Below are 15,805 nucleotides of genomic sequence, written 5' to 3'. Positions count from 1 at the left end.
TATTAGAGTATAATAAGATATATAACTATTAAAAAGAATTTATTTAAGCGTGTACTTGCGCGTGTGCATAGATCCTTACATGCATTTTCGCGCACGCGTATAATGCATATACCAAAACTTTATTTTTAAAGGTTTAGTTCACACATTTGAAATCATTTCATATATATATAATATATAAATATTAAAAAATAAACGAGTGCAATGTCATGTTTAAGATTTCCTTAAATTATATATATTAGTTAAATATTTATTATATTCGTATGTATTATATTTATTTTCTTCGATCTGAGGTTTAGATTTTAGTTTTTTTTTTAAGCATTTTGTGTATTATTATGTTCATTAAGTGCTTATAAATTCATTTATCTCGTTTAAATTAGTTTGTATAACTTTTTATAAACAACATGTGTAAGCTTTCGAGCGATACTTTTTCTTGTATTATTTAGTCACAAATTCTTCTTTTTTTTCCTTTCATAAATTTGAATGATCGTATGTTTGAACTAAACCAATCGGAAGAATCCCGGATACGTCGGTATTGAAAAGTGATATTAGGATTTGCAAGTACGAAGTGTAAATATATTTTATAACGATAATTTAAAGTATAATCGCTTTATAAGTGTGCATACGTTTAAAAAATACTTATTTTACGTTGCCACGTATACTTTTGGTTTATGCTTTTCAACATCATGTACATTGCAGCGCTTCTCATGTTTTCGAGCGAAGACACCAAAGAAATTTTCGACGTTTATGTGATAACCGGTTTTTCTTGGTAAGTTTTGATGGCATCTGATGTGAAAAAAACTCACCGAAACCCGGTAGTTTGATAGTTGACGGCACATAACATGAGGAGTGCTGTATTATATTGAATGTTTCAAACAAGTGAAATCCAACTTTCGGAGAACATGAAAATTTTATGCATATTTACATATGTATGGTCAATTTTATAACACAATAGATTGGTTCAACAACAAAAAAAACATATGAAATGTAAGACAGGGAAAAAATAAATATCCAATCAATCTACTGCGTTATAAAAGAATTGACTAATTACAAGAATTTTTCTATATGTTCTAAAAATGGTTAGCGATAAATTTTTCCATATCACAGAACAAGTATTTTATTGACTTGATGAAGTTGGACGTCAATTGCTTGAAAAGTATTACATTTATGTCGATTTGTTTGAAAATTCTGATTTATGTTTACATATGTATGTATATATATATATTTATTGTGCCTTTTAGACGCAGTTTCGATTTGGCGTTGATGAAACTGCTATACGGGAGATGAGAGTTGACACCGTCGTGTCCGGGATCACTAGATCTAAATCGATATTTAAAAAGCAAAAGAATAGACCTTGACAAAAAGTTACCATGCGTCCTAACCCCCCAGTGAAACTGTCCGGTTTATTTTATATAAGTAGTCGTTTCATATAGGTGCTATTTTGTTAGGTGGTAAATAAGTATTATTTGTGGTATAAAAAAGAGTAAGATGATTATGATGGTGGTGAGGATGTTTCATTTCGTAAGTTGGAAGTGTGGTAACATTGTATTTTTATATATTTGTTATATATTGTTATACTTAAATTAAGTATGAATTTTACTGATTACGGATTTATGATACTATTAATATGGATACGGATGCATTTAATGTGTATCAATAAACTACGACTGCATAGCAGCCATATATTATGTGGTCTGGTGACCATCATCGTAAAAGTGATAATGTGTCTTATCTACAAATTGTTGCAGGACAAATACACTGACAGAGAGAGAGAGAGAGTTAGAGAGTTAGAGAGTTGTATGCGTGAGAGTGTGCGTTCTGATTTTTTTGCAGTTTTTGAGCATGGACGGTGTTTTATATGATGTTTATAATAATACCTATACACTGCCTTAAAACTTTAAAAAACAGGCTAAGTAAGATGTAACAACGGAATGAAGTGAGTTTATTGATACTGTATTACAACAAAAAATATAAACGTAGAAATGCAAATACATAACAATGCTACCCGCCAAACATACGGCGCTTTAATGAAAGTATTAAAAACAAAACAACAGAAGAAAAACAATTTGACAATGAAACTCTTGTAAGAAACAATTTACTAGATGATATGAACGAGTAAAATTTCATGCGTATTCACGGCAAATAACTGTTTAAACAACATGGCTAAATACACACACACACACACACACACAATCAAGTTTATTTCATTTAGAAACATGCGGAGTCGAAACATATTTTTCAAACGTTTTTAAAATTAAATTAAAAAATGTAAAATCTGTGACTCGCTAAAGTTTAATTGAAAGTGTCATGTACGCAACGGCGAAATTTCTCGTCGATATTTCCTCGGCTAGGGGATCATTCACAATAACAATAAAATTGTTTGTACGACTGAATCGTACGAATACGTATATACACTTGTGTAACGCAAAAATTGTATACCCAGATTAAAAGGGGCATCGACAATGGCTTAATGTGCCTCTCCCATTTTGAAAAAAAGTCTTAATCTTAATTATCGTTGCTTGCTTATAACACAAATATTATAGTAATATTAGATTTCTATTGATATATTCAATATTTCAAGATATTAAAAAAAAACTGTTTGAATAATAAAATAATAAAAATATGTGTTTACACTTATATAGATATTGGGGTTTTCGTTTAATCATATACTGTAGTAGAAACCCGGGAATTTCATATATTCCCTTTTTCGTTTTATTGGTAGAACTTTCTTGTTTTTCGTTCTTTTTAATTCTTGTTTTATAATTACATTTAAAATAGTTGAGAACTTTTTCTTTTATTAATCTTGTTTCTGCATCATGCTAGTTGTTCAGTCCTCCCCCCCCCCCCCCCCTCGCAACACTATATTATAATGATGTTCGGCTAAGTTTGCCGTTGTTATTTGTGTTGTTCATTTTCATTAAGAATTTACTAGATCAACACAGCATGAGAAATTTTTGAGTTTCAGTTTAAATATATACAATTCAATATTAAAATAATTAACTAGCTTTAGTGAAAATATCAGATGCTCATATTATTGAAAAGTTTGAACATTTCTGATAAATAGTTTTGTTGCTATATGTCAAAGTATAATATTCCAAATAAATTAGATTGTCATGTAAACAGCAAATAAAAAATGTTTATTGAAGTAGCTTTTAAAAAACCATAAGGTAAATAAAAAACTTAATGGCTTTACAAAACATTACATTATTATTATTACTAAAAAATCTAAAATCTGAACGTAAATAGAAAAAATGTTAAATAAAATGTCACACAATTTACTCTCATTGTATTAACTGTTGCAATGGATGTCGATGGTGGATTTTAGAGCCGACTTTTGAAAGAATTGTAAATTGTAAGAGTTGTACTTGTCTTCAATAAATAAAGGAGTTTGAAACGTATTTGATATTCAATTCCCACCATCCTTGGGTTCTATCCCAAATTTCTTGTGAATCTCCGTGACGGTAGTGGCACCAATGTCAGCCAGCAGACCCATCACGGCCTGAGCCGCATCCTTCAAATCATTATACTCGTGGATTAGTGCGAGTTGATGCCGTTCAATGTGAGCATCGTCTAAGTTCAACAACTGTTTATCAACCTCGGATTCTTGCTTCTTTAGGTTTTCCAATTCTTCTAAAGCGCTGACAGCCATATTTAGCAATTCTGCAAGTTAACATATGCTTAGTTTATTTTACCTTATCAAATAATGGACAAAAATCTTGCATTAGATACATTAGTAATACATCGTAAATATTTATGTGGATTCGATTTTTTGCAAATATTTCTACATTAAAAAATATGACACAATACGCAAGTGAATTAACAAATAAGGTATTTAAATGTGGTATTATATTAAAAAGTTTAATTAATTTTATCAGCAACGTCTGTTGGAAGACTTATTGCTATATACTTTTTTCTGTTTCAAATATATTATTGATATTCAATATCCAACAAGAATAATTCATACTAATTAACTAGACAAAGCATGAATGGACTGAGCGCTGGATGATGACGATGGCCGGGGTGCTCCCAACAGTTCCCGACGACACGATTCAAAATTATAAATATTGTTGGTTTCACATGACTTTCAGTCAACCGAAAGTAAATTTTATCCAATCGGTTGTAATCACTTAATGTATGTCAGCATCAACCGCTCACCATCCACTGTTGGATAAAGGCCTCTCCAACACGCTTCTACTCGTTTTGCGCAACTCATCCATTTCACTCACACATTTTCCTAATTTCGTCAACCCATCTTCCTTTAACCCTTTTGCATTCTCCAGGGTACCATTCTAGCACTTCTTCTGCCCACCTTTCGTTCATTCTAGCCACGTGGCCTGCCCATTGCCATTTCAATCTATTAACTCTATCCACTACCTTTGTCATACTTCTCACCCACATATTTAATTTCCTGTCTTTCCTAGTTGTGCCAAGCATACAACGTTCCATGCCTCTTTGAGTTCATTGGATTTTGTGTAACAACTTAAGAGCCGGGCCACACCGTGCGACTTGGTTGAGGTCGACCAGACCATTGTATGCAGTTAGATGGGGCATGCCACACCTGTCAACTTTTTTGTCGCTCACATTTGCTTACATTTTTTCTGGTCGTGCAACTAGTCGGCTGACAAAGTTGCATGGTATGGTCTTAGCGTTTTATGTCCCAGTTTCACAGCCATAAGTCAGCAATGGTAAAACACAATGGTCGAAGTGGTATTTTGATTTTAAAAACGGCATTCATTCGTCCAAATGCACTCCATCCTAATTTCTTACGTTTCTTTATTTCTTCTTCTTTACTACCGAACATGTCTATTATTTTTTAATATATTGAAATGAAAACCTTGGTTATTAATTATCCAAGCAATTCTTTCAAGTATTTTCAAAATACAACTCATGGGATAGGATATATGTGAATAAAGACAATAATAAATCCAGAAATCCATTTATTTAAAGAAATCAAAATTCATAATTTGAAGAGTCTCCTTGCATGCCCATTGCACATGCGAACATCGAATTAATACTTCTTTTCTCGTCAACGCCAAACCCAAAGCCGTTGGCTCGATCGGCGACATTCCTAACCTTCATCAAACTATCTTCGTTGAAAACGTCCAGCAGCGTGAAAGAAACCAGACTATAATCTTCAATGATGGAAGTCATAGCTGCATTCAACTTCTTATACTTTGACGTGAATGCATCGCTGTCCAAAGTGTCCAACAGGTAATTCAGATCCAGCACATCCGTGTAGAAATCCAAACCGAATTGCAACTTTTCAGCATGCTTCTTCAGCAGATCTACTTTAGTTAGAATATTGACGTGCGGTAGGCCTATACGTAGCATTGCGCTCAGGGACAGCATAAGTGACGAGATGAACTTCCCAGCGTCGGAACAATGATGCGAATCGATCAAATTTACTGTGCAAATTTGTATTTCGGCCTTCTTTTGTAACAGTGAAAATAAACGGCTGAGACTCTCGTGATGACTGTACAGTTCGACCTGTCCCGGTACGTCGAAGAGGAAGTAGCACTTGTCGCCTTTGCTTCTGATGCTATCCAAAAGCCAATCGAAATTCTTTTCCAAATATTCAATGCAATACATCAAACTGGCATTCGGTCCGAGCGACATTTCCGACATGACGTCTTCTAGTATGATCAAATTCTTTATATCAATATCAGGGACGTACGGCAAAGTGTCATTAGCCGGGTCCAAGTTTACAGTTACAACTTTTCTATTGCATTTTGTTAAATGTTCAGCCATTTTCCAGCAGTAGGTCGTTTTGCCTGAGCCTGGTGGACCAATGACGAGTTGGCCAAAGAGACCCTTGGCCGCTTTGATGTTTTTAAACGTCTCGAGAGCCATTTTGAATTACAGATCGAGCACGTCTAGAAACACGTCTTTGACGGCTTTCAATTGTTCAATATTGTAGTGTCTCAAGTTGCAAAACAAATACAGAGTTTTGTCTATTTTTAAATTTCCAGCGAGATATCTGGCGGCCAGTTGGGTTTCTACGTCCGAACTGCCCAGTAAGATGTTGACGTCGTACGAAGTGGTACTCCCTGCAGGTGACGATACAAAATCGTCTTTCTCGACGACGACGAGCGATCCCACCTTCTTATACTGGGTGACGGCTAAAAATAAGCAATTGGTGAATTTAACCCAAACGAATTCGGTAGGTACGTCGTCGATTTCAGCTCCGATGTGGTTCAAAAGATGACTGCGCGACCGATGGCCGTGTGGAGCGACAGCAGCTTCCATAGCTCTCAACAAGCAGACATCACACTCTAAAACAAAATCATCAATTTAATACAATGCAATACGATCTAAAAAAACAATACTAGATTATATTGTGCAATGTAATTACATTTCGCCGCCGATTTTCACTGTCTTCTTATGTACAATAAATAAAAAGGTATTCTCGCAATATGAATTATCAAATTAGTACGAAACGGTCTTGACAATTTCCTCACTGAATGTAACAACGAGATGTGACATTAACTTTGCAATGACATTGCTCCTTGCTGCATCAAACTACTTCGAACCAAACGCATTCAAGCATCCACGCAACCGTTCAAACAACTAAGCATATAATGTAGAAATTGAAAGAGTTTCTTACAGCTGAAGAGTGACAGTTCAAATGAGACTGATAACAACAATGACGAGGAACACGCACCGCCAAATGACCATAGAGCAGTGTACCAACTTAATTATACAATCAATACTTAATCATAGCAGCAGTTGTTGATTAATAAAAATTTCAAGACGAGTCATGAAAAATATTTCAATAAATCAGTTCTGTTCGCAATGGTATGAAAACCCACTGATTGATGCATCACCATAATAAAATGATTCGATTCTTCATCGACTCAATACGTTCAGAACTGACTTTCACTTACAAATCAACACTGTAATGAACGGTATTACGCGCGTCTTTATGCAGAGGGCGTGATACGTCGTTATTCTTCCAAGAGTCAAGTTAGGTGGAAACGTGGACTAACCTTGGGATTGTTATATATGTGTATATAGTCGGGGAGGTTCCTGACTGCAAGTCGTCTTTGGTGATAACAGATTCCTCGTCGGTCTCACGGCTGAGGTTTCTCCGGAAACAGCGTGAGGAATGCAGGGGAAGTTGGGCTGGAACTCAGGGGAAGGAGTGATGCTGCACTCGACCTCGCGGCGGTTCTTCAGCAAGATGGCGGTGGATCTCTGGGCCCCGTCTCCCCCTGGAGACGTGCACAGGAGAGATCTTTCTTCGACGGGAGTTCGCGTGTAAGAGGGCGCGCGCCACATGCGCGTGCGCCTATATAGCTTTTCCCTGGGTGGCCACTCGAAATAAAGGGCGAGTGTTGCCCTATGGGACGATGGGAAAACGTCGCGTTACAACACTCAATACATATGTATAAAATTTTTTGATTTTTAAATGCTTTTTATTATTACGAAATTATGTTCACAATACATCTTATATCTATTTTAATAGCCACTGATCTACTGATCATTTTCTATTTTACAATTCAATTTAATTCGGTTAGTAATCATAGTATTATATTATTCTAATGTTAATCTACAGCATAATAGGGAAAAGAGCTCAAAAACCTACATATTTAAAATAAAATTAAAAACGTTGTTAAGACATATAAAAACGCCTTTATTACTAATAAAGGTCTGTTCATACCTATCCAGCACGACCCGTATCCTGCAGGTGTCATGCAAGTGCGGATAGTATTCTTTGGTACATTATATGGTCGTATTCATACTCCATTCGCGCATGCGCATTTACGCTGTAGGAATCTCGTCATCGTCATCGTCATCGAAACATCTACTGCGACGCAGTATACATTTCCCACGCTTAACCATTGACGTCACCCGAAGTCGAAGAACACCTGCAGCCATTAAACTAAATCGAGTGGAACGGCGCCAAACATTCTAGCATGTTCCACCCCTACAAGTCGAGCGGAACGACACCAGTCGAAGAACACCTGCAGCCAGAAAAAATAAATCGAGTGGAACGTCGCCAAACGTTCGAGAAACGTCCACCCTAATCGACAAAAACACATTCCTCGCACACGCATAAACACCATCTGCGACGAGTCACGTGATGCCCAAAAACAATATAAAAGGAGGTCCACCCCAAACAACTCCAGTCGACATCCAGCATCTGAACAGCTACCACTACACTACCCTACAATGGAAGAACGCTTGCAACATAGCCGAATGCCGAGCCAGCAACACTCTACCGTATCCAGAGACCTGCTGAACATAGCCGAACGCCGAGCCAGCAACACACTGCCATATCCAGAGACATCTGAACATAGCCGGATCCAGAGCAACGACACATTGCAGATCCAGCGGCTCGCACGACACCAAGTCAACAGCCAATAGCCGCTTCAAGAAAACTTCCCCAAATATTCTAATACACTTGTACAATATTTAGGCAAACAATAAAACAACTTAAAACAAGCACAACAGTGTTTCATTAGGCTGGGATACGGTCAACACTTCCTACCCCGCCTACAACGCATTCATGCGCGTCCATACAGAATGTACCAAAGAATACTATCCGCACTTGCATCCTGCAGGATACGGGTCGTGCTGGATAGGTATGAACAAACCTTAAATGTTATTACATATATGTTTTGAATTTAATTTGCAATCTTTATATTTACATATCCTCGCTCGTTATAGTTTTCATCTTCAATGTGTTTTGTAAAAAAAAATGCACTGAAATTGTACAGATCTTTTAGTTCACGAAGTCTTATCTATTAATAACTTGTATATGTATTGGAAAGAAATGCGTGTAAATTGAATACCGGCAGAAACATCGTTTAGCCAGCAGTAAATATTGTTCAGTTTTATATCATTACCACAAAAAACGATCTCGCGCACGTCACTAAAATCTTGATCACGAAACATCTGGCACCCAAAAACTCTATCAATCAATCATATGTGAAATATTGTAATAACGAGAACTTGAGTGCCAGATATTCTGCATTCGCGATTTTTGTGGTAATAATTGTCGTGCGCGCGGTCGTAATGTGCGAAATAATGCGTTTACCATGGTATAAATGTAGGCATAAAATAAAAAAATCATAATTCATTAATTAATGACTTTATATGTTAATGTAAAAAATACAATAAATAAAAAGTATAACAAAAAATAACATTTAAGAAATAAAAAAGCCAACATAAATTTAACAAATTTTCATATCATTTGGGACATACTTCGAATCTACATCGGTACCCAAATCATCGGCAAGGTTGATTATTAGTAAAGGCCGGAAAACCAAGGTGACGTCTTGAAAAAAACGGACCCATAGGGTGCTGCGTATTGTTCATTGCATTGTTAAAGGTTCGCCGAACGTTTTTTACTTTATCTATGTACGTAGTAACAATAGATGAAGTTTTGTGATCATGCGAAAATTCGAACTCGAGATTTTGACTGATTCGAACTCAGAATCGATCACTGATCACGTTTTCATGATCTAGAAAAAATGTGTGTGTGTGTGTGTGTGTCTGTGTGGGTGTGTATTTTGGGGATATTTTTAACACCGTTAGTCCTATCGAACTGAAACTTAGTATCGGTTACTGAAATTCTTATCGACACGACGTAAATTTTTTTCAAATTTTTAAGTTGACCGGAAATGGTACCTCGCCTTATAGGTGTCCTCTTTTTTTAAGTTTTTGAATTCAATTATCTCCCAAACCACTAATTGAATCGGACTGATTTTTTTTTAAATATAATACAAATAATAATTTTTATAACCTCATATTTTTTAAATATTTCTATCTGAACCGGAAGCAGTACTTTTACTCTAGAGAATCGAAGTTTTTTATGTTTTTTTCAGAAACCTTTTGGTTTATTGAACTGAAATTTCATATCTAGAAGTTTAAGTTTAATACCAAGTTAATTATAAAATTTAGTTAGCATCCGTCAACCGGAAGTAGCAGTTTACTCTTGTTCGATTTTTCTTCCACTATTTTTTTCGACCCCTTAAACATGTGTGTTCGTCACAAAAAAATTCAAGTATAATTCTTGTTGCAATTTGATGAAACTGAAAAAAAATTATTAAATTTTATAAACCGGAAGTGGGATTTTTTTCACTTAGAAAGGTTGAAAATGTTGTGCCCACTACTCTGTCCACACCCCTGAACGTATTAAGCTGAAAATTTATATTTCTATCCTTTATGTACTAACTTAGATCTGGTAGGGTTTTGGTCAGAATTCGTAAACCGGAAGTAGTATTTTTTTTAAAAACAATATTTCATTATTTTTTCATTATTTTATTTTGACCTTTTAAATTGTTTTAAGCTTCTTGATATTTAATGTGTATAATAAAAATAGTAATTTTAAGTAAAAATAATAAAAAAATACTTAATTTAATGAACCGGAAGTGGGATTTTTTTCCTCGTAGAAAAGTCAAAAATGTTGTGCCCACTACTCTGTCCGCACCCCTGAACGTATTAAGCTGAAAATTTATATTTCTATCCTTTATGTACTAACTTAGATCTGGTAGGGTTTTGGTCAGAATTCGTAAACCGGAAGTAGTATTTTTTTTAAAAACAATATTTCATTATTTTTTCATTATTTTATTTTGACCTTTTAAATTGTTTTAAGCTTCTTGATATTTAATGTGTATAATAAAAATAGTGATTTTAAGTAAAAATAAAAAAAAAATTACTTAATTTAATGAACCGGAAGTGGGATTTTTTTCCTCGTGGAAAGGTCAAAAATGTTGTGCCCACTACTCTGTCCGCACCCCTGAACGTATTAAGCTGAAAATTTATATTTCTATCCTTTGTGTACTAACTTAGAGCTGGTAGGGTTTTGGTCAGAATTCGTAAGCCGGAAGTAGTATTTTTTTTAAAAACAATATTTCATTATTTTTTCATTATTTTATTTTGACCTTTTAAATTGTTTTAAGCTTCTTGATATTTAATGTGTATAATAAAAATAGTAATTTTAAGTAAAAATAATAAAAAAATACTTAATTTAATGAACCGGAAGTGGGATTTTTTTCCTCGTAGAAAAGTCAAAAATGTTGTGCCCACTACTCTGTCCGCACCCCTGAACGTATTAAGCTGAAAATTTATATTTCTATCCTTTATGTACTAACTTAGAGCTGGTAGGGTTTTGGTCAGAATTTGTAAACCGGAAGAAGTATTTTTTTTTAAAACAATATTTCAATATTTTATTTTGACTTTTAAAATTATTTTTATTTTCTTGATATTTAATGAGTATAATACTGATAGTGATTTTTAGTAATAAAAAAAATTTGAACAAAATCTGATAACCGGAAGTAGATCTTTTGTTTTGTGCAAGTTTCCATACATTTGCGCTCAATTTGTATCGCTATCATAGTCATTAGTTCAATATCGAATTTGGTTTGTAACCTTCTTATATTCATCAAATACATACATAGATAAAGTCATGGGTTGGTCACACCCGAATTTTTACTTTATCTATGTACGTAGTAACAATAGATGAAGTTTTGTGATCATGCGAAAATTCGAACTCGAGATTTTGACTGATTCGAACTCAGAATCGATCACTGATCACGTTTTCATGATCTAGAAAAAATGTGTGTGTGTGTGTGTGTGTGTGTGTGTGTGTCTGTGTGTGTCTGTGTGTGTCTGTGTGTGTGTGTGTCTGTGTGTGTGTCTGTGTGGGTGTGTATTTTGGGGATATTTTAAACACCGTTAGTCCTATCGAACTGAAACTTAGTATCGGTTACTGAAATTCTTATCGACACGACGTAAATTTTTTTCAAATTTTTAAGTTGACCGGAAATGGTACCTCGCCTTATAGGTGTCCTCTTTTTTTAAGTTTTTGAATTCAATTATCTCCCAAACCACTAACTGTATCGGACTGAATTTTTTTTAAATATGATACAAATAATAGTTTTTATAACCTCATATTTTTTAAATATTTCTATCTGAACCGGAAGTAGTACTTTTACTCTAGAGAATCGAAGTTTTTTATGTTTTTTTCAGAAACCTTTTGGTTTATTGAACTGAAATTTCATATCTAGAAGTTTAAGTTTAATACCAAGTTAATTATAAAATTTAGTTAGCATCCGTCAACCGGAAGTAGCAGTTTACTCTTGTTCGATTTTTCTTCCACTATTTTTTTCGACCCCTTAAACATGTGTGTTCGTCACAAAAAAATTCAAGTATAATTCTTGTTGCAATTTGATGAAAATGAAAAAAAATTATTAAATTTTATAAACCGGAAGTGGGATTTTTTTCACTTAGAAAGGTTGAAAATGTTGTGCCCACTACTCTGTCCACACCCCTGAACGTATGAAGCTGAAAATTTATATTTCTATCCTTTATGTACTAACTTAGAGCTGGTAGGGTTTTGGTCAGAATTCGTAAACCGGAAGTAGTATTTTTTTTAAAAACAATATTTCATTATTTTTTCATTATTTTATTTTGACCTTTTAAATTGTTTTAAGCTTCTTGATATTTAATGTGTATAATAAAAATAGTGATTTTAAGTAAAAATAAAAAAAAAATTACTTAATTTAATGAACCGGAAGTGGGATTTTTTTCCTCGTGAAAAGGTCAAAAATGTTGTGCCCACTACTCTGTCCGCACCCCTGAACGTATTACGTTGAAAATTTATATTTCTATCCTTTGTGTACTAACTTAGAGCTAGTAGGGTTTTGGTTAGAATTTGTAAACCGGAAGTAGTATTTTTTTTTAAAACAATATTTCATTATTTTATTTTGACCTTTAAAATTATTTTTATTTTCTTGATATTTAATGAGTATAATACTGATAGTGATATTTAGTAATAAAAAAAATTTGAACAAAATCTGACAACCGGAAGTAGATCTTTTGTTTTGTGCAAGTTTCCATACATTTGCGCTCAATTTGTATCGCTATCATAGTCATCAGTTCAATATCGAATTTTTTTTTTTACTCTAGCTTTGTAAATAGAGCTGAACCGCCCCAATTCCTGAAAACAGCACTGTGTCTAACCGGTGTTTAATTATTAGTATCGAAATAGTCACCGAACCATTTAAAAGTCTGTTCATACCTATCCAGCACGACCCGAATTCTGCAAGTATCTTGTATGGACAGTATTCTTTAGTACATTCTATATGGACGCGCATGAATGCGAAAATGCGCATGCGCGAATGCATACTCCATTGTGAATACGTCCATATAATGTACCAAAGAATACTATCCGCACTTGCAGGATACCTGCAGGATACGGGTCGTGCTGGATAGGTATGAACAGACCTTAAAGGTCTGTTCATACTTAACAGCACTGCACGACTCCGTTTCAAATATGTCATTTTATTACATTTCTATTCATATCTACCTACACGTCGCGGTCATGTCACGTTTACAGCACTTTGGCCGAGTGCAAGGTAAAATCGGCTTACTTATACATTACAGGCCATGACGATACGGCGCAATATTGCTTACGTCGTATTGTCGAGTACTTACAATATGAATGCATCAGTGGCGGCTCGTCCTAATGGGCTGCCGGGCTGCAGCCCCTCCTATAAAATTCTAAAATATATTAATAATACATTTAATATTTTATTTATTAATGATATTTTTTTTATTAGTTGGATGGACGAACTATTGGGGCCTTCGACAGAGTAAATATTACATACAATATCACCCATATCCAAAAGGGTGATATTGTAAGTAATGTTGACCGTTTCGAAGACCCCACTAACTTGTATGGTGACAGATGATTTAAAATGTTGTTGTACTGGCTGTAAAGTTTTACAGCGCCGCCCTGAACGCCACGCAGCCCGGAGTTGCGGAACGAGAAAGAGAAAGAGCTATTTGCAACTGGCAGATAGCTCTTTCTCTTTCACTCACTCTGGCGTTTTGGGCTGGATAGTCGGCAGCCTTCGCCTGTTAAACGACATTCATCTGTCAGTTTGTTTAAGATTTCGCGCGCTTGATCTTACATTTGATTAGTTGAATCGCACGATCACAGCTTTATTCGTTTTCGTTACTCTTAATTGGTTGTGTACGAGCCCTCATCAAATCTTCGGTGAGTCGTTTTCATTTTGATAACAGCAAACTTTTTTCAAATCTGCTGAACTTTTTCTCGTAATTTTTATTTAAATATATTAAGTTTTTTTTTCTTTTAAAAATGGAAGAAAAAAAGAATTCAGTAAAATATTTACAAAATTTGCACTTTTCGCGACTAGAACTTACCGAAAAAGTCGCTATAAAAGCATTAGGCTGCCTCACGCCTAATTTAATTATTTCACAGCCTGCAACTAGTAGATCTTTTAGTTACTCGCGAAAATTTAATCCAGACATTTATAAAACAGGAGTTATTGACTTAAAACATTTAAACGATAAAATTAAATAACACGATGGAAGTGTCGAACACTTAAAAAATGTGTGTAATCTCACGATTTTGGGATCGGCTAACATAAAAACCCATTTAAGCGAAGCTTGTCGGCGGGAAATAGATAAGCATAACGAAAACGTCAAAAAAATCGGGATGTTTTATTTAAAATTATTGATTAAATTTTGCGGTAAATTTGAAATGCCAATGAGGGGACACGATGGAACAGATAATTCAAAAAATCCAGGAGTTTTTCGGGGGCTTCTAGAATATTCACAAAATTTCGACGATTCTTTAAAAAAACATTTTCAAACTTCTTCGGTTTTTAAAGGGACATCAAAAACTATTCAAAATGAACTTTTAGATTTTATTTTGAACGTGTGTAGGGAACAAATAAGTGCTGAAATAAAAAAAAAGCAACTTATCTAGCTGTTATGGCAGATGAAACAACCGATGTATATATGTACATTGTCAACAGGTTAATGTTTTTCGTTACGAATTAGGGGGTAAAGTTTTTGGGGTTTTTTTTAATCCGGAAAATAAGAGCGCATGCATTACTGAACAATTAAAACTAGTTTTAAACGATGACAATGAAAAACTTATTGCTCAAACTTACGACGGTGCCGCTGTAATGAGCGGAGAGAGGGGAGGTGTACAGAAAATTTTGAAACAAACTTATAAAAATGCACACTTCGTTCACTGTTATGCTCATCAACTTAATTTAGTTGTTGAGAAAGCCGGGTCGCGAAACCAGCAAGCGCGAATTTCTTTTAGAAATCTTACTGGAGTAGCAGCGTATTTTTCGAAATCTTCATCGCGTTTGGACGCACCCCTTTAATGGGTGGTGAATTTTGCTAGTTTTTTTTCAATAGTACTTAAATCCACATGTAAGTGGTCGTACGCTAAAAATTGTGCTTATTTTGTCCTGTTATGACATGATAGAACAATTATGGTGACATTTTTTAGACATCTTTTCAGTGCAGCCCCGCCACTAAAAATTATCACGAGCCGCCACTGGAATGCATACATGTGAATTCGTAGCTACGCGTCAGAATACAAGTCAGCAAAAATGTTTCGGCGTTTATCGAACGAAAAATTATGTATAATCGCGTTGTTGTTGAAAGAAGAAGCTCAAGAAGGCAATAAAAAAGCAGGGAGGCGTTTTGATGTGCATCCCATGTTAAAAAATAGAAAAACCAAAGGATAGTTTTGGACACTGTATAAGGAGCTTGTGGATGATGAACAAATTTTTTTTAAATATTTCCGTAAAAAATTAAAAAAAAAAATTAAATATTTGCGCCAAAACCATGTCGAAAGATTGAACAGCTGTCAACTGTCACTATCGATAATTGGTCCAAAACAGCAAAGCGGCAGACTCATGGCACGTAATTCGCGTGTATATCTCCACGATGGCCAAAAAGACGGATACGATACGTTGACGGATGTTGCTGTAAGGTATGAACAGGAAATGTCGGGTCCTGCTGTAAGTCTGCC

General features: G+C 34.8%; 2 protein-coding genes across 3 annotated transcripts; both read right to left on the bottom strand.

Moving 5' to 3' along the window:
* Positions 1-1,918: 1,918 nt before the first annotated feature.
* LOC143919043 (DNA repair protein SWI5 homolog) lies at positions 1,919-7,262 on the bottom strand. Its single transcript, XM_077441227.1, has 2 exons — positions 6,984-7,262; positions 1,919-3,657 (listed from the first exon to the last, which is right to left on the bottom strand). The coding sequence occupies exon 2, from the start codon at positions 3,644-3,646 to the stop codon at positions 3,404-3,406; it is 243 nt and encodes an 80-aa protein (XP_077297353.1). The 5' UTR covers positions 3,647-3,657; positions 6,984-7,262; the 3' UTR covers positions 1,919-3,403.
* On the bottom strand, positions 3,611-6,705 carry LOC143919032 (GPN-loop GTPase 2). 2 transcript variants are annotated; one of them, XM_077441214.1, is made up of 2 exons: positions 6,350-6,682; positions 3,611-6,269 (listed from the first exon to the last, which is right to left on the bottom strand). In XM_077441214.1, exon 2 carries the CDS (start codon positions 5,845-5,847, stop codon positions 4,948-4,950), a length of 900 nt encoding a protein of 299 aa, XP_077297340.1. In that variant the 5' UTR covers positions 5,848-6,269; positions 6,350-6,682; the 3' UTR covers positions 3,611-4,947. The 2 variants fall into 2 exon arrangements, with proteins under 2 accessions (XP_077297340.1, XP_077297332.1); XM_077441206.1 differs by having other exon boundaries at positions 3,636-6,269; positions 6,602-6,705.
* Positions 7,263-15,805: the final 8,543 nt, after the last annotated feature.

This window comes from Arctopsyche grandis, chromosome 1 (assembly GCF_051622035.1).
Source record: "Arctopsyche grandis isolate Sample6627 chromosome 1, ASM5162203v2, whole genome shotgun sequence".
NCBI lineage: Eukaryota > Metazoa > Arthropoda > Insecta > Trichoptera > Hydropsychidae > Arctopsyche > Arctopsyche grandis.
This window is presented reverse-complemented; position numbering and strand designations above follow the sequence as displayed.

What these genes read in the sequence shown, in the direction of transcription:
- LOC143919043 (XM_077441227.1), bottom strand. Translation starts at nt 3,646, where the DNA reads ATGGCTGTCAGCGCTTTAGAAGAATTGGAAAACCTAAAGAAGCAAGAA.
- LOC143919032 (XM_077441206.1), bottom strand. Translation starts at nt 5,847, where the DNA reads ATGGCTCTCGAGACGTTTAAAAACATCAAAGCGGCCAAGGGTCTCTTT.